The sequence below is a fragment of the Peromyscus eremicus genome, chromosome 7, assembly GCF_949786415.1.
Source record: "Peromyscus eremicus chromosome 7, PerEre_H2_v1, whole genome shotgun sequence".
Taxonomy (NCBI): Eukaryota; Metazoa; Chordata; class Mammalia; order Rodentia; family Cricetidae; genus Peromyscus; species Peromyscus eremicus.
In genome coordinates this window covers 67507339-67529469 of record NC_081422.1, presented here as the reverse complement: position 1 = coordinate 67529469, position 22131 = coordinate 67507339, and the positions used below count along the sequence as shown (strand labels likewise).

The following is a 22131-nucleotide window of genomic DNA, read 5'->3' as shown; positions in this document are numbered from 1 at the left end:
TAGGTCACAAAAATCAGCAGCAGTTGACTGGCCTATAACGGTGAGTTTTTTCCTAAATTATACAGCTGACCACACAAATATGACAGCTTTACCATCTGGCTTTGCAATGGCGAAGAGTTTAAAAACAAAAAAAAGGAACAAAAGCCAGAGGCCATTTGAAACTGTTTCTCATGCACTGTTTTTTGTTTGTTTTTTTGTTTTGGTTTTTTTTTTGTTGTTGTTAAATATGAGTCTTCTGAACCTCACTTTGCTCAGTAATCCCCGTCTCCACCCCCGCGCCCCCCTTTAAAGATGGTAACTGAACACTGGGTTTCATGTACTGAAGTTTCCAGGACAAAAACAAAACACTTCTGTTAAACACTCTAGAAGCCACTGATTAGAACTAGTGACTATGCAGAACCAAGATGTTGCAGGCCCCAAGCCGTTACCTTGTGCTATCTTTAACCCCCTACATAGTCATTTTTTTAGTCATCTCTATGAGACCAAACATCTTTATAACTATCAGGTGGAAGGCCCTCCCTCCCACCAACCCAAAAGCTACAAATGTAAGCAGAGGGCATCTGAGGCCTGAAGCACAGATGTCATCTACTTGACGTTTCTACCAACGAATTTTTAAAAGATTTATTCAATTTTAGTTTATGTGTATGAGTGCTCGTCTTCATGTGCGTATCTGCAGGGGCATGCATGCCTGGTGCCCTCGGAGGCACCAAGTCGGTGTGTGGGTATTGGGAATTCTGCAAGAGCAGTCAGTGCTTTTAACCACTGAGCCATTTCTCCAGCCACAAACAACTATTTCTTTCTTTTTTAATGCTCTGATTGCTGGGCATGGTGGCACACTCCCAATATTCATGAGGCGGAGACAAACTCCGTGAGTTTGAGGCCAGCCTGGTCTGCATAGCGAGTTCCAGGCCAGGCAGGGTTATACAGTGAGGCCCTGTCACAAAGACAGATAAAAAGATGAGGCAGAGTGTGATAGTGCACGCATTAAATCCCAGCACTCGGGAGGCAGAGACAGGAGGATCTCTTGAGTTCAAGGCCAGACTAATCTACATAGCGACATCAACGCAAGAAAAATTAAATAAATTGGTGAGAAAGCAAACAATTTGGAATAGAGAAATCCCCTGGGGTGGTGGAAAACAGACTTAATAATAAAAAATTCACTGACGTGGGGCTCAGAGGTTAAAAGCATTGGCTGCTCATTCAGAGGACATGAGTTCGATTCCCAGCAACCACAGAGTGGCCCACAACCATGTACAGTGAGATCTGGCGCCCTCTTCTGGCCTGCAGGCAGAACAGTGTATACATAATTAATCTTCTTTTTAAAAAACTTCCTTTAATTAAAAAAAATCACTGACGTATAACTTTCTGCTGTCGCTGTAAGAGCCTTGACGGAACTGTCCCCACGCGAGCACGCGGCGTGTGGGGCGAGCGCCGGGGTCGCCCGGGGTCTCGGCACTTCACTGCCTCCCTCCGCTCGGTTACCTCCACGCGCTCCTCGGCGGGGAGCAGTGAGGCCTCCAGTCTTGACTTCTGTCTTTTCCGAGACTGAACTCCAGTCAGGGAAGTGCAACCCTGCACCGCCTAGAAACTCGGCCGCTTCCGGCCGCACTTCCGGCTGTGGAGGTGCGGGGGGGGGGGGGGGCAGCCCCACGACGGCGGCTCGCGGGGCCCAATCTTAGTGGTGCGCGTTCGCCGGCAAGAAGAAGGTGCGGGGCGGGCTCCGCAGGGGCTGCAGGTGGCTGGGGAGGAGATGGAGCCCGAGGCCGGCGACCACGGCCCGGCCTGCCGCAGTCTCCACAGCCGCTCCGGAGAGATGAAGCTGCGGAAGAGGAAGTCCACGCTGTATGTGAACACGCAGGAGAAGCGCTCGCGGCGCCGCGGTGAGTGCGGGGTGCTCCGCAGAGCGTATGTATGGTTCGTGGCGTCTGCGGCCTGGTGGGCTGTGCACCTCGGTGGAAACGAGCTGAGGCCCGCTGCATAGTGTCTTTGCTGTGTGGTGCAGGCTGTGCTTGGACTTGCCGCAATCCTCCTGCCTCAGCCTCCCCATTGTCATGAGGTGATGACACCATCACACCTGGCATAGCAAATTTTAACGTAAAATCTGATTCTCCCCCCCCTTTCCCCCAATCCCCACCCCCCACACTGTTCGCAACTAAAGTGGAAAACTTTGAACACTCTGTATTCAGCATGCAGGCTGCCTGTCCACTGGAGAAAGCCAACTTTGGAGGTGGCCAACCGGCCTGGGCTTGAATACTACCTAGTCAGTAACAGCATTTTTATTTTGGGCAAAGCAGTTTAGTTTCCGAGCCTTAGCTTCCTCACGTGTAACACGGAGGTTCGGAAAGGAATCACCAGTGGTTAACAGGTAGGGATGTGTGTGTGTGTGTGTGTGTGTGTGTGTGTGTGTGTGTGTGTGTGTCCCCGTCCGTCCCCTACCGGGGTTTGTGCCTGTTTTTGCGATGGTGGGAGGTGTTCTCCACACATGACTAGGGAACGCACTCAGGACCCCAAGCAGGCTAGGCAGGAGTCCCGCCCTTAGCTAACTCGGCAGCAGCCGGTCCAGTACATCACTTACCCAGATGACGTTTGTGGATGGTGTGGAGGGCCCTGACAGAGCCAGGGACACTACAGGGGTGCATCTGAAGGAGGAGCTGCCTGACTTAAGACCAGTTACTGCTTTGATTTGCTTTTCAGATCTTCTGGGAGAAAACATTCACCTGGTCTTGTTTACCGTCGCTCTGCGAATGTTTAACTGCTTCCTAGTCCAGACAAGTTTTGTTCCTGATGAGTACTGGCAGTCTCTTGAAGTTGCACACCACATGGTTTTCAGATATCCTTTATCATAGTCTCTCTTTTTTTTTTTTTTAATTTGGTTTTTTGAGACAGGGTTTCTCTGTGTAACAGCCCTGGCTATCCTGGAACTCACTCTGTAGCCCAGGCTGGCCTCAAACTCACAGAGATCCACCTGGCTCTGCCTCCCGAGTGCTGGGATTAAAGGCGTGCGCCACCATGCTGGGCTCAAGAAACACATTTCTAACTTGAGGAAATTAAGATATTAGTTGACCAAATATTCAATATTCAATATAAACCCCTGTGTTTTAAGGATTAAGGTGCAGTCTAGTGGTATATTACCTGCCTAGCATATCCAAGGCTGGAGATTGAATTCCTACCACCACCAGAACAAAAAACTGTTTAAAAACATTGTCAAAGAATAAAATATTGCTTTATATATAGAAGTGTAGATTAATTTGTTTCAATACAGTGTGACATTTGGTCCTTGATATTAGTAATTATGGCTATCTGACCTGGGAATGGACGGAGAGACTGAGGGGTTACACTTACCCCCTCATCTTTGCGAGCATTTACAAGATTCTGCATCTTTTGGGGAAAGACAGTGTTCAACTGCTGGTAAGTTTAAATTAAAATGACCAAAATTGTTGTTAAATCCGTATATTTTTCTTTTTCAAAAGTTAATTGGTAATAAATGAATGACTTTCTTAGTTTCACAAAACTTGTTTCCAAAGGCTATTGTTGCTAAAGTCCAGCCTTATCTGGGAAGCCCACTGTACCAAAGACACTGTGATGTAGAACTCAATGTATTTAAGAATAAAATAAAAATATAAATTAAAAGATACATAAATAAAAGGGAATGGCTGGAGAGCTAGCTCAAGGTGAAGAGCCCTTGCTACACAACCATGAAGACCAGAGTTCAGGTCCCAGCACCCATGAGAGAAGCTACGTGTCCCTGCAAACACCTGTGACCCCAGCTTGGAGGAGGTAGACACAAGATTATCCTTGGGTTGTGCTCCACCGTGCAAAACCCCAGTCCCCAGGACAGGTAGAGAGCTGGCCTCAAAAGGAACATGTGACAGAGAAAGAGGTCAAACATCCTCTGGCATCTTTGTGTGCACACACACATAAGCACACACAAATAAAAGTCGACGGGAAAGTCTGCTGTGAGAACTCAGTTTAACGACAGCAGAATATTTTACATATTGTTTTGATTCACTGGATTTAGGGAGAAAATGAATGTGACAGAAACTTAATGACCTGTATCATCACTGTGCTGTGTAATAAGACTGTAGTTTCTAGATTATGGGTTACTGGGGGCTATTGGGAGGAGGCTGCACACAGGACCTGAGAAAAGTCTGCCTCGTCTGACTCATATTTTAAGATCCTTTGGAAGAGGAGCAGGAGGGAACCAAACCAAGTCCTTGGGCATGCCAACATGTCCCACTGAGGTACATCCCAGCCCTCAAGGTCTGTTAGACTGTCATCAAGGTGGACCCAGGAGTTTGGACTGTTTCCTTCCAGTCAGGGAAAGCTAGGACCCAGTGTTCCAAAGGAAGTCCAATTCTGAGGTGCTATGTGGGGTCTAGAAAGACTGAGGCTCTGGATTAGCTTGTTTTACACAGGACTGTGCCTTTTCTTTGCACTGTCTGAGGCTATTTTGAAAAAACAAAAACAAACAAAAAACTCCCTTCTCTTTGCAGTGTCTAAGGCCATCTTGAAAAAAAAAAACTTTTTTTTTTTTTTTTTAAAGATTCATCTATTCATGTGTACTTGGCACACACAAATGTTGGTGCTGGAGACCAGAAGAAGGGTTCAGATGCCTTGGAGCTGGTAGGCATCTGTGAGCTGCCTGACCTGGGTGCTAGGAACTGAACATGGGTCCTCTGAAAGAGCAGCAGGCTCTCTTAACCGCTAGCCATCCCTCCAGCCCTGGATTTAAAAACTTTTATTGTTGCCGGGCGGTGGTGGCGCACGCCTTTAATCCCAGCACTTGGGAGGCAGAGCCAGGCGGATCTCTGTGAGTTCGAGGCCAGCTTGGGCTACCAAGTGAGTTCCAGGAAAGGCGCAAAGCTACAGAGAGAAACCCTGTCTCGGGGGGGGGGGGGGGACTTTTATTGTTAAGAGCACAGGCCGTGGTATCAAGCCTACCTTGGTCTGAATCCAGGCATCAGGGCTAACTATCTCTAGCGCCTTAGGCACATCACCTAACCTCTCTGTGCCTTGGTCTCCTCATGTATTAAACAGTTCCTGCCTCAGCAGATTGTTGTAAGGAAGGAGCTAATACATGTAAAACACTTGCTATGATACCCAGCATGTAGTACTGTAAATGCCTGACTTAAAAACAAAACCCACTGTACGCCTCTAAAATAGAATCTTAACACAATAAAATGGTTTGCAAGCTATTCAAGAGGAGCTCAGTGGTAGAACACTTGCCTAACAGGCATGTGCCCTAGTTCAATACCAACTATTACAAAAGAGAATCAGTGCTGTAAGATGTAAATATAAAAGTGGGCAAGTGGGGTATGGTGCTTTGCACTTGTAAATCCCAATATTTGGGGGTGCTGGGGCAGGAAAAGCAAAGACAAAGCCAGCTGAGCTACATAGCAAAGCCTTTCCAAAAGCCAGGGGGTGGGGTTGCAAGCAAGAGCCAGCAAGCTAAGCACACACCGAAAGCGGAGGAGTGAATATGGAGATGGATATTGTTGATGGTTAGGTGTTTATTTTCATGGCACTTCAGTATGAACCGGGATGGTGTGCTTAACAACTGTTTTCCTTTCAACTACTGAAGATCTGGATTCCCAGACTGGCCCAAGCTCTTCTGTCTGCTGTAGCGGATGTAAGGCTTTACTCGCTCATGAAGCAAGTGGGAAAACAGGAGATGGCCCGATGGGTGGTAAGTCCAAACCCTTTAGACACTTTACGGAGCATGTGTGGGGCAAATGGTTCCTAAAACAGCTGACTACTGGGCTACTAAGCAACTTCCTGCTCAGCCTTGGCTATATAGCAAAATTCTTACCCATAAAAATATATATACATAGGTATATATATACACACATATATACACATACATACACACATTTATATACATATATACATATACACATGTGCCAACACACAAAGAAGAGGAGGAGGAAGAAATGGGCAGCATTTTCAAATCAGTATGAATAGATGCTCCAGTCCGGCCACTGTGAGGCAGGAGGTGGAGCGCTGGCTGGCTGGTCTAGTGGGGAGCATCAATACCCTATGACCTGCACCACAGTGTCTGTGTTGCAGGTATTTCACTAACGGAAAGTAAGAGTTAAGTCAGAGACCAGCCATGAAAAAGCCCGCGAAAGCACTGCTGACTTAGCACTAAGAAACGCAAACCTGCTGTCAGAGCCGTGTGTGGCACAGGCTAAGAGCGGCGTTTGGCCATGTCTACTGAGACGTGTCCCTTGACGAAGCTTCTGCAGCATTGGGACTCCTGCTTTCTACAGAGGAGAACACTTAGCTTCCCGTTTCCTACGGCAGCTGCACTCACCCCTGGCTTGTCAGTTCTTTTGCCAGCTGTGCTCTTGGTTCACGTGGTACTGCTGTACCCGAACCCTGACGAACACCATGGAGACCACCCTCACTGCAATTGCCCTTTCCTACTACCCTCTGGGAGGCTCAAGGTCCAGGAGCAGGTAAGACAAAGGTTAATAAGTCCAGACAAATCCCTAAGAGGTGCTTTTGAAAAGCCTAAGTATCAACATGTTATATCCAGTAGGTCCCCACGTGTTCTCGGGACTTTGAAGAACCACAGGTTCTTGATGAGGGGAACAGGAAACAGTCACACTGCATGGTGAAGCTAACAAAAGGGCTGGCTACAAAGTGTGATCAGTGCTTAGGAAATCCTGTAGTGCCCAGAGCTCACTGAAGTGGCAGCCTGTTATCAGTGGGCTCCAAAGGACCAGAGGAAAGAGTACGGGGACCCTTGCAAAGCTCTGCTTCAAGGTCCCCATGGGAGACAGGCAGAGCCAGCCTTTAGCAATGGCGAGGAGTCAGCCAGCCAGTCACACTCATGGTGACTGCCTAAAAGTCCCCTAAAGCAGACAGAAGCAAGGTAGGCTCAGTGTTCCCGCAGGTCCGCTGAGCAGCCCGGGTGAGGGTCAGCAGATCCGAATGGGCAACACCCAGACCGAGCAGAGAGAAGTGTCCGAGCAGAGGCCCGGAGCCGAGAGCTGCAGGCTCTAGGCAGGTAGTGTGGGGAGCAAGTGTGTGGGAGGGAGGAGCAAGCGAGGCTGAGGCTGGGGTGGGACCAGGCCCGGCTCCACACCCTGGGTTTTCTTCTCCACAGAGTAGAAAATCACCAGAGTCAAACCTGATTTCAAGAGTGTACTAAAAGCTAGCTGGGTGTGCTGGCACACGCCTTTAGTCCCAGAACTTAGGGAGGCAGAGGCAGACAGATCTCTGAGACCAGCTTCATCTAAGTACCAAGTTCCAGGAGAGCCAAGGCTCCATAGAGAGCCTGCATCACACACACACACACAAAAAGTACTGAGAGAGACAGGCTTGGGTCTTGTACAAAGACAGTTTCTTTCCTGCAAAGGCAGGGCCTCACTTTATAGTCCTGGATATTTCGGTCACGTTAAGATAATTAGGAGATGGAGACTCCAAGGCAGTTTCGGGGAACGGGCTGTTTTGTTGTGCTTTATAGTCCAAGGTCTCTAACTCCCTGTATAATAGTCTTTTGGTTGTTTGTTTTGTTTTTCGAGACAGGGTTTCCCTATATAGCCCTGGCTGTCCTGGAACTCACTCTGTAGTCCAGGCTGGCCTCGAACTCACAGAACCTTGCCTGTCTCTGGGGTGCTGGGATTAAAGCCACCACCGGCCGGCAGAATCTGCTTCTTACTTGATTGAAAGTGCTAAGCTAGGTTTGGAACCACAGCACCTGGGAGGCTGAGGCAGGAGAGTTGAAAGTATGAAGTGAGCTTGAGCTATATAAATAAGACCCTGGCTCAAACGCCCCCACACCACAGTTCTCTCCGAGTGGAAATAGCCGACTAAGTGGATACCCTGTTTCCTGTAACCGCCATTCCTTGCTCCTAGTGTCAGGTACCCGCTCCTGGTTGCGCTGGCTTGCCTCATCCGCCCCACAGCTCTCATCCCATGGGTGCCGCTACTCTTCAGACATTTCTACCAAGAACAGAGAAAGCTCCATCTGGTCCTGCATCATTTTTTACCTGTGGGGTAAGTCTGGCTGTGGTGCCATCTGTAACATCTTACTAACCTGTAAATGACAGACTGTTGGAAAGGCTTTGGATCCTTCAGCTAATTACTGTATCTGATGTCACAGAAAACTTCCAACTGTTTCCAATTTTTTAGACACCCATGTGGGAGTGCTGAAAGGCATACAGACATGGTTCTCTCCATATGGGCTCCAGGAATTGAACTCAGGTCATCAGGCTTTTATGGCAAACACCCACTGAGACATTTTGTTGGCCCAGTATTCCATTTTAGATTTATGAGAATGATTAACTGCATTGTATTTCAGTTAAACAAAGTGTCTATTTCTTAGAATTTGCATTTTTATTTCCTAAACTTCTCTGTTATTTATTAAAGACCTTATAACAGTTTTGCTCATATGACCTCATGAGGTTCTTGGATGTAAGTGATGCTGGCATTCTTATTTTATAGTAAACGGAAGCCTGGAGAAATTTAAAATTAGCAAAGCCAGTGAGACAGCAACTGTTAAACAGTGTGAGTTCCCAGATATGACACCTATTACAGCATCCAGTACAAACCCAAACTGTCCTCTGAGCCACTGGGTGTACCTTGCCATGGAGAGCATGGGGTTCGCCACCTGCCTCAGCTTTGTGAGTAGCTGAGGCCACAGACCCCTGTGCCAGGCCTGGCCTCTAGGGCATTGCCGAATATTCAGTCAGAGCCCAGTGCTCAAAGACTAAAAGACTAAAGATCTTCAGAGGGAAAATGTTAGGAGGACATACAATTTCCAAGGTGACTTAGAAACAGTGCAAGGAAGCACTTGGACCGGCGAAAAAGTAGGGTCCACAAACAGAAAGTCATTTTTGTTGTTTGTTTTTTATTGTTTTTGCTTTTTGAGACAGGGTCTCACCAGGTAGCCCAAGCCTGCCTCTACCTTCTGAATGCTGGAATTAAAAGATGTACCACAGCCGGGCGATGGTGGTGCATGCCTTTAATACCAGCACCTGGGAGGCAGAGCCAGGTGGATCTCTGCTGTGGGATGTTCTGTATGGCAAATGTGTTGCTGATTGGTCAATAAATAAAACACTGATTGGCCATTGGCTAGGCAGGAAGTATAGGCGGGACAAGGAGGAGAATAAAGCTGGGAACTGGAAGGCTGAGTCAAGGAGACACTGCCAGCCACTGCCATGACAAACAGCATGTGAAGATGCCGGTAAGCCACGAGCCACGTGGCAAGGTATAGATTTATAGAAATGGATTAATTTAAGATATAAGAACAGTTAGCAAGAAGCCTGCCACGGCCATACAGTTTGTAAGCAATATAAGTCTCTGTGTTTATTTGGTTGGGTCTGAGTGGCTGTGGGACTGGCGGGTGAGAGAGATTTGTCCTGACTGTGGGCCAGGCAGGAAAACTCTAGCTACAAATCTCTGTAAGTTTGAAGCTGGCCTGGTCTACAGAGTGAGATCCAGGACAGGCTCCAAAACTACACAGAGAAACCCTATTTGGAAAAAACAAACAAACAAACAAACAAAAATGTGCCACTAGCCCTGGCCTGTTTTGTATTGTTGTTGTTTTGTTTTTGAGATGGTCTTACCCTCTGAAGCCTTGGCTAGCCTGGGATTTGCTATGTTAACCAGGCTGGCCTTGAACTCAAAGACCCCCTTCTGCCTCAGTCTCCCAATTTCTGGAATAATGGCCTTGAACCACCATACCTAACAACTTATAAAAAAAAAAAAATGTTGAACCTACTTCCAATCATAAGTTAAAAGAAAATCTCCAAAAACAGTATAGATCTCACTGTAAAATTTTACAGTGGTTCTCAACCTGTGGGTCTTAACCCCTTTGGGGGTTGAATGACCCTTTCACAGGGGTACAGGGGTTACATATCAAATATTTACATCAAGACTCATGACAATAGCAAAATTATAGTTATGAATTAGCAAATAACTTTATGGTTATTTGCTCACCTCACCACATGAGGTGACATTTGTTAAAATGTCGCAGCGTTAGGAAGGTTGAGAACCACTGCTGTAAGGCAATGTCTCCTCCAGGCCCAACAGAATATCCTCCTGACCCAAGAAACCATCTCATAAAACAAAAATGAAAACCAAACCCAGGTGCCTATTCTGCACCTTACATTTATTTCTCCTTACCTTCTGAATAGTGTTGGTTGTTGTCTTGTCTTGAGTTGTGCCCTGCTTACTCTCTCTGTATCTTTAGTTACTCTAACTCATTTTCTTACCTAATCAAATCGTAGCCATTCTCTAAGCCTACAGTTCTCAATACTGCCTGCCCACTGTAAAGTGATATTCATCATTTTGGAAAACAAAATATTTGATAAAACTGATTGCTTACACCAGCAGTATGTCTACTCAACAAAAGTACATATTGTGAACACTTAAATTTGCATGATTTGACCCACCCTGGTGGCACACTTTAATCCCAGCACTCCGAAGGCAGAGGCAGGTGGATCTCTGAGTTTGAGGCCAGCCTGGTCTACACAGTGAGTTCCAGGACAGCCACCTTGTCTCAAAAAAGAAACAAATTATATGGCTGTATCTCCTTGTTAGCTTTCTGTTGCTGTGATAAACACTGACCAAAAACTACTTGGGGAGGAAAGGGTTGATTACAGCTTACCAATTATAGTCCATCCCCCAGGGAAGCCAAGGCAGGAACCTGGAGGGAGGAACTGAAGAAGAAAGGAAAGCTGGGGGGAATGCAGCTTGCCGGCTTGCTTCCTTGGCTTGCTCAGCTACCTTTCTTACACAGCCTAGGCCTATGGCCCCGCCCACAGTGGACACGTACTACGACCTCAGTTAACAATGAAGAAAATGCCACACAGACGTGCCACAGGACAATCTGATGGAGAGAATTCAATTGTGGTTCTCTCGGGTGTGACAAGTTGACAGCTGGTGGGAACTATGACACTGTCTGTAGCTAGTGTTCCAAATAACTAAAGATGGAGAGTGTCCTAAAGCAGAGAAAGAGCAGTGGGACAGACACAGTTCCATACACTGCCTTGTAAATGAACTGCAGCACACACAGGAGGACAGTCCAGTCTTAGAGGCAGGATGACAGCGAAGCGGCCAGCAGCCCTGTGAGCTGGGAAGCTCATCTCTTGTGATATACATGGAGCCAATGATATGTGGAGCTTTTTTTTTTTTTTTTTTTTTTTTTTTGGTTTTTCGAGACAGGATTTCTCTGTGTAGCTTTGTGCCTTTCCTAGATCTCACTCTGTAGCCCAGGCTGGCCTCCAACTCACAAAGATCCGCCTGGCTCTGCCTCCCAAGTGCTGGGATCAAAGGCGTGCACCACCACCGCCCGGCTATAAGGAGCTTTTTAAACCTTGGGAACTTTGAAATAATAAGTATTCATATCTTTATGTTGACAGGTTGATTATTCAAGAATAGATGAAATAGTGGTCTTTTTAATAAAGGTTGCTTAAGTGCATCTTGTCATCAGTGAAGGATCTTTCCAAATGTATGAACCCACACTTGGTGGACTTGTAAAGCATTTTTAAAGTGGTGTTGGTACAAGGCATTGGACTGGAACTCAGCAGGTTCAAATGTGAGTAACCATTCTACTTTGTTTTTCAGATTTATAACCTTCAGTTTGTCTCTGATAATTGATCGTATCTTTTTTGGCCAAGTAAGTAAAAACAGATTAAGCTAAAGGCTATTTTTAACCATTTACTGCTCTGAAACCTCAAGCTGGACTTTTGATGCTTTTGTATTTCAGTCTGGGTGTGAGGATACATGCCTGGTATGGTGGTGCACACCAGGAATCTCACACCAAGGAGGCAGGAGGATCAGGTGGTCCACGTTGTTATCCCTAGCTGCACAGCGAGGTGGAGGCCAATGCAGGCTACAAGAGACCCCGTCTCAGAACACAAACAGACCCATTAACACTTTTAACAGAAGCAAACCTTTTTTATAGTTATAATGGAATCCATTTCATCACTACTGGTCTGTTCTTTGGCGTCCTCTGCAGTGGTGTCCACGACACACATCTTGATGTGTAATGATTTTGACCCTTAGTCATCCAGAAATCCTGTCAACCAAAATACTCTGTCCTTCAATCGTCTGCATAAGTGTGGGCAGTAGCCTTCCACTGCTTTATATTCGGCCCCAAAAGGCACACTGGGTACTGAGCTACCACTCTGGTTTGGAGCCTAGAGATTTATTATTAGCTGTGAGATCTTGGCAAATCTCAAACTTTCCTGCCATACCATATCTGGAAATGACTGTGGCTCCGATTTCCTAAGCAAAGGTTGGTTCTAGGAGGTGCTGCATACAGAGTACTCACAGCAGTTCTGGCTATGAGTGAGCATTTCAGATACTCATCAGGAGTGTTGCTGTTGCTGTCCTTGGTATCTGCATTCTGTTAAAATTCAAATTGTAACACTGAGAACATTGTACCATACCAGGTAAAGATTGGCAGCATAAGGCACTAGAGTAAAACTGTTAATGTGAGTGCCACACATGTCCTCTTACAAGTCATTTTAAAGCAGGATGTAGTGGCTTATGCCTCTAATTCTAGCACTTAGGAGGCAGGAAAAACACCTCAAGTTCAAGGCCAGCCAGAACTACATCATGAAACACTGTCTAAAGTAAAACATCTTAATTTTTTTTTTTTTTTTTTTTTTTAAGGAATTCATTTCTTAGCTGGGCAGTGGTGGCACACGCCTTTAATCCCAGCACCAGGGAGACAGAGGCAGGCAGTTTGAGGCCAGCCTGTGAGTTTGTGGCCAGCCTGGTCTACAGACTGAGTTCTAGCACAGCCAAGGCTACACAGAATCCCTGTCTCAAAAAACAAGAACAAACAAAAATCCATTTCTTTTTAATTCTTTATTATTTGTATGCATGTCAGGGAGGATGTTTGGAGGTGAGGGGACAACTTTATGGAATAGATTCTCTAACTTTTTTGACGGGGGGCAGTTAGATAGAATTTCTCTGTGTAGCTCTGGCTGTCCTGGAACTCGCTCTGTAGGCCAGGCTGGCCTTGAATTCAAGAGACAGGACTGCCTCTGCTTCCCAAGTGCTGGGATTAAAGGCCAGTGCCACCACACCTGGCTGAAACAACTGATTTTTTTGTTTGTTTGCTTGCTTGTTTGTTTTTTCAAGACAGGGTTTCTCTGTGTAGCTTTGTGCCTTTTCCTGGAACTTACTCTGTAGTCTAGGCTGGCCTCGAACTCAGAGATCCGCCTGGCTCTGCCGAGTGTTGGGATCAAAGGCGTGCGACACCACCGCCCGGCTGAAACAACTGATTTTTAAAATCCTCTGTTGGAGCTGGAAAGATGACTCAGAGGTGAGGAGCAAATATTGCTCTTGCAGAGGACCCAAGCTGGAGCTCCAGCCCCATATAGGAACTGCTCACAACTGCCTATAATTTCATCGCGCCAAAGAATCTGACACCTTCTTACCTCTGAACAACTGTAGGCTCGCGCTCTCTCTCTCTCTCTCACACTCTCTCTCTCTCTCACATACACACACACTCTCTCACTCACATGTATACACACACACACATACATACATACATATAATTAAAATAATCAATTTAAAAAATTATCTTCTAATTGGCTACAAAATTTGCAGTACCAAAATAAGTATGAATGATTATTCATAATTTTTGAGATTCACCTTAAACACCTAGCATTTTACAAATTAACAAAAGATGCATCAAGTACTTAGAAAAACAAATGATTAGTGGGGGCAGTGGTGGTACACTGTTTAATCCCAACACTCTAGGAGGCAGAGGCAGGTGATCTCTGAGATCAGGACAGCCAGGGCTACACAGAGAAGCCCTACCTGAGAAAAAAAGAAAAGGAGAAAGGTATTAACAAGAATTGATGTCATTGACCAGAACTGCTAGTGTAAGACTGCTGCCCGACTTTTAAATTCTCATTTAATATCATGATTCTGTCTAATACTCTAAAGAGATCGGTTTCTGACACTAACCCTTTTGTTTGTCTGGTTTTGTCTTTTACTTATACCAGTGGACGTTGGTCCAATTTAATTTTTTGAAGTTTAACGTGATGCAGAATTTGGGGACATTCTATGGCTCCCATCCATGGCACTGGTACTTCAGTCAAGGGGTTCCAGTTGTCCTGGGAACACACTTACCCTTCTTTATTCATGGCTGCTTCCTGGCCCCCCGGAGGCTCCACATACTGCTGCTGACCATACTGTGGACAGTGCTGGTGTACAGGTAAGGCTTTTACGTTCAAGTAGGTGGACATTTAATGTTCCCGAGATTACTGAAGCAGGCCCTTCCTTCCTTAGGATAGAGCAGTAGGTTACGTCAGATGAAAGGAATGGTGGTGATGTGGGGACCAGGACAGGGACAAGCACCTATTCACCCCGACTGTGAAATCAAGACGAGGACCTGGTAAGATGGCTCAGCAGACAGAGGCACCTTCACCAAGCCTGACGTGCTGAGCCGTCACCAGGATCCACATGGTAGGAAACAACTAACTCCCGTAAGTCCTGCTCCTCGGACCTGAGTGCCCCTACTGCATGAGTACCCCCAACACACATACACAAACATTTTAAAATCGTTTTTCATGAATGTATCCCTATTCCAAATTTGAGTAGTATTTCTATTAATTGGTCATATAATTTTTGTAAGTGTACATTATTATATTGTCACTCTGCCATTGTTTAACCACAGTCACAGTCTATTTAACAAGGAGTATGACTCCTGAGTCTGAAGCCAGGCCTGGTGTGATGCCAGCAAGGCCAGCAACAGAGGCTGAAGCAAGAAGTGTCAAGAGTTTGGGCTAGTGTGAGCTGACTGAAAAATGATTTGCTTAAAAAAAAAAATTCAATCTCAGATACTTGAAAAATAAGTAGATGTTTATTTCATTTTAAATACACTAATTTCTCAGACTCGTGTAAAATTAATGTTTTGCCTTAATATCCTTTGTTATAGCATGTTGGGCCACAAAGAATTCAGGTTTATCTATCCAGTTTTACCGTTTTGCATGGTGTTCTGTGGTAAGTATTTTGTTTAATACAGAATACACTAAAAGACAGAAATAGTTAAAAGGAGCCAGGCATGGCAGCATGGCTGTAACCCCTGTGCTGGAGAGGAAAGGGCAGCCTGGGCTCTGATAGCAAGGTCCTCTCTCAAAATAGTCATCAAACATCAAGAGACAGTCAGTGCCCGAGGAGCTGTTTACTTCCGACCTGGCTAAATGAAAACTGATAATTAAACTTACTGTAGTGTTTTCTTTTTGTAATCTAATGATCTGTGGGTGTTGCCTGATTATACAGGCAGAGATGACCTAGACATCACTATTCAGCTGGCCTTGAACTCCTCTTGCCTCGACCTACCAAGTGCTGGGCTCACAGGTGTAAGCCCTTGCCTAGCTTCTAAATGTCTTCTCTCCTGCATTCAGTAAGATAAAACAAGGCTGTACCTGCCAGTCCACTTTTCTTGCCAGGGGTAGGGGATAAGACAGTGTCTGGCTGGCCTGAAACATGTATGTAGCAACTCACTGTCATTCAGGCTGGCCTTGACTCCTTCCTGATCGTCCAGTGACAGGATGCCAGGCTTGCTCTGCCATGCACAGCTGTCCTGGGAATTATCATGTCTTTCTTAAACACTTCAAATCTAAGCTTTATTCTGTTCTTGTGACCTATTGTAACCTAATTTCATGTAAATATAACTGTCAGCCACTGCTGTGTAATTAGTGACTTTTAATGCCATTTATTCTTACAAGCCACATCTCAGCTGTGCTCACTCACACTGACTGGACAGGGCCCGGGGCCTGCCTAGGAAGGGCTCTAGATGTGTGGGACCAGGCTAGTTGTAGGCCGAACACATCAGCTCCTGGGTCCTGTCACTGCCCAGCGGGTCAGGTGGAGCTTCATGCATGCTGCTTTCAGGGTTCCAAGAGAAGACTGGGAGGGGAGGCGGCCTGGGCCTGCAATCTGCAGACCCTTCTTCCTCCAGTCTTTGGGTCACAGCAAGTCAAAAGCCAGGCCAGATTCAAGAGGTGCAAAAACAGCAAGTTTTCAGTCTCTAGGCACTCACCTAGCCAGAACTCTCAATCCTTAGTGTGTGCACTGTGCCTTGGTTTCTGATGGTAACTGGAAGCTGCTACTACTGCCTGAGGCAGAAGTGCTGAGATACACTTGTGATGAGCTGCCAACAAGTATTAGGTGTCCACAGGTTTCCTCCCGGCCACTAGAGACCTCACTTCCCATAGAGTGCTTGTTCTGAGTTCGGATCTGCCCATCAACAATACTCATGCACTGCTTCAGGACGGACTCTGTGTTCTAAAGCCAACAAGCCAGGGAGAGTACTCCAGCACTCTAGCAGCCGAGGCCAGAGGACTGCGGCTGGGTAAGGCCAGCCTGGGTTAAATGCAGGGCAAGATCCTGTCTCAAGGGAACAAGAACCACTTGTAATCCTTGCACTGGAGAGGTAGAAGCAGAAGAAACCAAAGTTCCAGACTAGTACTCGACTCTGGAAGCAGCTCTTTCAACTTGAAGATAGTTAAACTGCCCAGGCTAGCCTTGAACTGGCACCCCTCTTGCCTAGGCCTCCCCATTAGCTGGGATTACTGCTCTGTGCTACCTCACACACAATATACATAGTCTCTTAATTTTGGTGTCTGATGTTCATAGTTCCACCATGAGATCTTTCTTGTAGGATTTAGTATTGACGTTGTGGTCACTGAAAATACACCTTTACTTCCTTAACAGAGCAGCAACCTAAACTTCCTGGTACTTATGTCTGTGCCCAGTGACTCAGCCTCGCCCTTCCCCCACTGGTTCTTCAGCTAAATAAACCCTTTTCTCATGTAAACACCGACACTAACAGCCTTCCCAGCAGTGTTCAAAAATGTAAACGTTAACATGTACTTCTAAGTGGCAGACCGTACTAGAAGGTATTGGCATTTTTCCTTGACCTTGGGGGGTTTTGCTTGGTTTGTTGAAACAGGGTTTCTGTGTAGGCCTGGCTGTCCTGGAACTTGCTCTGTATGGCCTCGAACTCAGAGATCAGCCTGCCTCTGCCTTAGGAGTGCTGGGATTAAAAGCATGTGCTACCACCACCCAGTGGTTTGTTGTTTTTTTTTTTTTTTTAATTAGACGTCCTTGCCACTGTACAGCACTGGAGATGGAATTACCAAATGAAGGCTGGGGCTTTTTTCTTACCCTCCACTGCGTGAAGCACCCTGATAAGTCACTGCTGGAGAGTGTAGATTATCATACTACACAACAAAACCTAAAGCCTCCGCACAGTCCGCTAACCAGTACATTTATCAGCATTGGTAGTAATGTCTGTAATCACAGTACTTGAGAGGCCGAGGCCTGAGGATCTTCAGTATGAGGCCAGCCTGGGCTACCTAGTAAAAACACATCTCAAAAAGACACAAAACCCACATACATCCCCAAAGCTAACTTACATAGAGTGGTTTGTACCCTGTGCACCAGACAGAAGCCAGGCAAGCATCCTGGCGCTTAGCTACATCCCAGCACCACACTCAGAAGCATCTTTTTTAGGGCCAGGCAATAGGAGCAAAGTAGGCACTTGGAGTGATGTTTATGAGAACTGCACCTCCATATTCCATGCAACTAAAAAGACCTCCTGGGTGGTGGGATCTAACTGGGTGTGACTGAACATGCAGTGGTGCTTCCTGGAAGAAAATCAGGGCTCTTAGTCCAGGTTAGCCATGTAACTGTGTCCTTCCAAATGTCCTTTGTCAGAAACCCCCTTGTAAATCTTAGGATGGCAGATGCAGCCGGGCGGTGGTGGCGCACGCCTTTAATCCCAGCACTCGGGAGGCAGAGCCAGGCGGATCTCTGTGAGTTCGAGGCCGGCCTGGGCTACCAAGTGAGTTCCAGGAAAGGCGCAAAGCTACACGGAGAAACCCTGTCTCGAAAAACCAAAAAAAAAAAAAAGATGGCAGATGCCCTCAGACTGTATGTCTGCCGAGTTAAGACTGAACAGCCGTTACCCACACCACACCTTTCACTCACCGGCAAAAGGCTAGTCCCTGCCTGAGAGTACAGTGGTGGAGAGTGGTCAGAAAGTGATTCACTGTTTGCCACACAATAATACCATGGCTTATACGGTCTGCATGGAAAATTACATACAAATGTATCTGCTGCTAACAGAAAAGCAGGACCTCCGTGTTCCACTGCCCTCTACCTATCTCCGCACAGGACACTCACTAGCCCGCCTGAAGGCGTGGCGGAAGGCAGCTCTGAGCTTCCTGCTCTTGTCAAATCTGCTGCTGGCACTCTACACTGGCCTCGTTCATCAGAGAGGCACTCTGGATGTCATGAATCACATTCAGCACGTCTGCCCCAGAGGTCCTGACCCAGCCTCAGCCTCCGTGTTCATCATGATGCCTTGCCACTCCACTCCTTACTACAGGTAAGGCAGTTCTGCCTGAGGTCCCACAAGTTCAAGGCCAGCCTGAAACTATGTGGAAACGTGGGGTGCTTAACTATTTTGACCTTTCTACACAGCCATGTTCACTGCCCACTGTCCATGCGGTTTCTCCAGTGTCCCCCAGACTTGACTGGAAAAACTCAGTATCTTGATGAAGCAGATGTGTTCTACCTCAATCCCTCAAGCTGGCTACAACAGGAGTTTCGGAGCAATGCATCACTCCCCAGCCACTTGGTCACGTTCAGTGTCCTGGAGAAGGTACGGAACTTGCAATAGTCAACTCAGCATTTAGACTGGATTAGCACCAATCGGCTTCACTGATCCCTTTCATCTCCTGTATGACTTCCTCCTCTGATGGCTCTGGCCAAAGACCTGACAAAAACCAACTCAAGGAGAAAGGCTCTATGTGGCTCAGGTTGGGGACACTGTACATCATGGCAGAGGGGCCAGGGTGCTGGGTGGGAGCAGCTTCCCAGTTGCAGCTGCAGTGGAGGGATGTGAGCCTGCCTGGGCCATGGAACAGCATCTCAAAGAGGGGGAATGTCCTGGGGCAGCTTGCTCTCCCCTTTTCTTTATTCGGACTGGACCACAGCACATCCACATCCAGGGCAGGTCCTCCCCAATTCTTTAAAGACACATAAACTCTCCAGATGTGCTGCACCGCTGCTCTGTCTCGTTTCTTCAGTGTGTATTCGTGGTCCTGTGTACACCCATGTGGGAAGGCCAGAGGGTCGAGCTGATGCCTCTTCCTGTCCCTCTCTGCCTCAGTTTTTGAGCCTGATCTCTCACTGAACCTGGAGCATAACTATGGCTTGCCAGCTGTCCCCAGATTCCTACCCTGCCCCCACTCCAATGACCCAGTGTTATGTGCCCCCATGCCTGGTTTGTTTATTTTTGAGACAGGTCTCACTGTGTAGCCCTGGCGGGCTTGGAACTCACAAAAATAAATTGACCTCTGCCTCCCAAGTGCTGGGCAGGCCTAGAGATGTGCTGTGCCACTGCGCCCAGCTACCATGCCCAACGTTTTATGTGGGTGCAGATCTTCACATGAAAACTGAGCTACGTCTTCGGCCCACCCTCACCCCGAAATGGGTTTGTTTTTTTTTCCAGCACCCGGGAGGCAGAGCCAGGCCGATCTCTGTGAGTTCAAAGCCAGCCTGGTCTACAGACTGAGATCCAGGACAGGCACCAAAACTGCACAGAGAAACCCTGTCTCAAAAAAACAAAAAACAAAACCAAAAAGAAAAAAAGAAAAGAAAAAGAAAAAGTGGCAAAGGAGGAAGTATCATTGGCAAGTCTACAATTCTTTGAAACTGCACTTGGCAACCATGTCTTTATTTACTCCTAGGAGATCCATGCCTTCCTCACTTCGGGGAGCTACGAGAGGACTGCTATTTTCTTCCATACTCACTGGCCAGAGGGTCGAACAGGAAGTCACATACATGTCTACGAACGAAGGTTAACCGGCAGAGTCAACACAGGAGGGAACTGAACTGTGAGGACGCCTGCAGAGAGGTTGGCATAACTGAGGGAAATGTCTGGAGATTCGTGACATGAAGAGGAAGCCACTTGGGGACAGCTGGACCATACACTGCACTGAGGCATTCTGGGAAAACACTAACACGACGCCAGATTTGAAAGAGACCTTTGGTTTTCCTCACGTGCAGTTTATTGTTCTTCCACAGTGTTGAGGTGTGCAAGAGTGTTCACAAGAACAAGTCAGCAAGCTCCTCACAAGCCAATGGGCTCTTGATCCCACAGAGAGACAAAAGCGGGAGAGTAGACATGTTAGAGCGGAGTCCCACCTCAGCTCACTCCAGCCATACTGCACACCTCAAGATGGCACTCACCGCCCTGTACGAGAAAGCTGAGCTTCTCTAAGCTCGGCTCCTCAAACCAAGGCTTGTTTCATGCACAGAATATTTCATGCCTGGCTTCCTTAATAAAACTACCTTTTTTTTCCCCAGGGCAAAAAAAAAAAAAAAAAAGTTTTCTTTTTAACAAACCTAAGCTAACGGGAAAATGCAAGTTAGTAAGCTTTGCTTTTGCATAATCTAAGGCGTCAAACCAGTCTTTTAGAAATGACAAGTCATCCTGGGCGTTTCCTCTGAATTTCAACACCAAACAAAGTAGACAGCATCCACATCTCTTAATTTCCTAACTGAACCTCGAGTCAGTACTTAGGATCAAAAGGTAACTGGCCCAGCTCTATCTCAAGGCTTGCCGTGTGTCTTCCGTTAGCGCGACCGTATCTATGCCATTTACCTTCCCTTCTATAAGGCTGGGGACGAAGGTGCTTCTGCTCGGGTTTTCGGTGCCTGGAGTTTTCAATAGTTACCATACGTTGCTTTTTATCAGGTCGACTGAAAGTAGTAAACACATTTTTTATCTATGTTAGAGTTCAGTTTTCTAAAAGTAAAAATAACTTAATGTTTTTCCCCATTAATCTATCTGAACACTGCAAAAAAAATAAAATATAAAATGTAATTCTATTATGATACCAGGAAAGAGGGGGAATCACTACTTTTCAACACTAAAGGAAAAAAAATAGACATAAAGACACCTGCACTGGGGAGACCAAACGAGTGATGAGGAACAGGAACGTGACCATAAAATAATGAGATGTTTCCATCAGTCCACTGGCTTTATCTCAGCTGAAATACATACATGCATCTTGCCCAGCAAAGCAGTCCCTAACTTCTCCTGCACTCTACCGCCAGGCTTCACACAGAGACCACATCAACTGCCCTGCAGTCCTCAGCTCTAACATGTGACTCCCATCTCTGGGCTCTTGTGCTGCCTGCCTGCCGTTCATGTCTTTTCTTGGTTGGTAGCCTTCTCTCTAACTGGCACAGATGTCGGTGTCCCTGCACTGGATCTTCCAATGGGAACCGACTTTGGAGTGAGTCTGAGTAGAGACTGCTGAGTAAGTGACTGCCAACCACTCCTCTCCAAATACATGTCAACAGGCACCTCCAAAACCATCTCACTTCTGCTTAGTACCTCTTCTGGCATTCTCTGAGTAATCTCAATATCCAGATACATGTGAAGCCATTCCAGGCATATGCAGTCACTTTCTTTCTACTCCCCTTACTCAAGAAGTAACTGTTTCACTTCAAACTGTTTCGTTTGAAGAGTATCTCGCTCTTTCTTACCCCCTCATCAGCTTCTTACGTGCAGACCACCACAGTTGGCTTCACAGCTTGCCAATCGGCCCTCCTGCCTGCTGCCAGTCATCCAAAAGGCTAGGCACAATCCCACCCCATGACAAAATCCTTCAGAAATTCTCCATCTCACAAGACAGACACTTCAGGACAAAACGGAGACTTTCCTGGTTTACCCCCCAGCCCACCTGTTTCTGTAAAGAAGTATGTCTTCATTTCTCCACACCTCTGCAATGACTTTCCAGACCAGTGAGAGGCCCTTCCTATCCACATACTAACAACCCTCACTACTTCTCCAAAACCCGGGTTCATAGCAAGTTTAGATGCAAGGTCACTTCGATCACGAAGCATTTCCGACCACTTCCAGACTGCCTGAGGCCACTACATCCTCATGCCACTGGTGCACCCCGAACCCCTAAAGAGCAAGAGGTTGTTCATGTTTCCTCAAAGCAGCCTCCTAAGCCTGCTCATTACAGCACTAGACACCTGACTGCTTCAGGAACTAAAGACACCAGAACCCAGTCTCATTATTTTATAGGCACACTGCATTTATTCATAAAGATGGAACTACGTGACTCT

The 22131-nt window shown here is 46.6% G+C and overlaps 2 protein-coding genes across 5 annotated transcripts in view; one reads left to right on the top strand and one right to left on the bottom strand.

The window, feature by feature from the left end:
• Ccpg1 (cell cycle progression 1) overlaps nt 1–22131 on the bottom strand; it is a 55002-nt gene that overhangs the window by 1900 nt on the left and 30971 nt on the right. For 2 of the 4 annotated variants that reach the window (XM_059268232.1, XM_059268231.1), the window contains exon 9: nt 20035–20751. In XM_059268232.1, coding sequence (XP_059124215.1) covers nt 20562–20751 — 190 coding nt within the window. In that variant the 3' untranslated portion in view covers nt 20035–20561. Of the gene's footprint in view, nt 1–20034; nt 20752–22131 lie in introns of those variants that run through there. The other 2 variants (XM_059268234.1, XM_059268233.1) reach the window with 2 other exon arrangements.
• Pigb (phosphatidylinositol glycan anchor biosynthesis class B) lies at nt 1689–20394 on the top strand. Its single transcript, XM_059268237.1, has 12 exons — nt 1689–1880; nt 2695–2845; nt 3288–3408; nt 5582–5686; nt 6328–6458; nt 7864–8004; nt 11578–11629; nt 13977–14188; nt 14912–14976; nt 18157–18370; nt 18466–18646; nt 19737–20394. The coding sequence occupies exons 1-12, from the start codon at nt 1751–1753 to the stop codon at nt 19878–19880; spliced, it is 1647 nt and encodes a 548-aa protein (XP_059124220.1). The 5' UTR covers nt 1689–1750; the 3' UTR covers nt 19881–20394.

Excerpts from the sequence above, each read along its gene's own strand:
- Pigb (XM_059268237.1), top strand. The coding sequence starts at position 1,751 with ATGGAGCCCGAGGCCGGCGACCACGGCCCGGCCTGCCGCAGTCTCCAC. Across the intron at positions 11,630-13,976 it reads ATCGTATCTTTTTTGGCCAA|TGGACGTTGGTCCAATTTAA; the intron begins GTAAGTAAAAAC and ends TACTTATACCAG. Across the intron at positions 14,189-14,911 it reads TGGACAGTGCTGGTGTACAG|CATGTTGGGCCACAAAGAAT; the intron begins GTAAGGCTTTTA and ends CCTTTGTTATAG.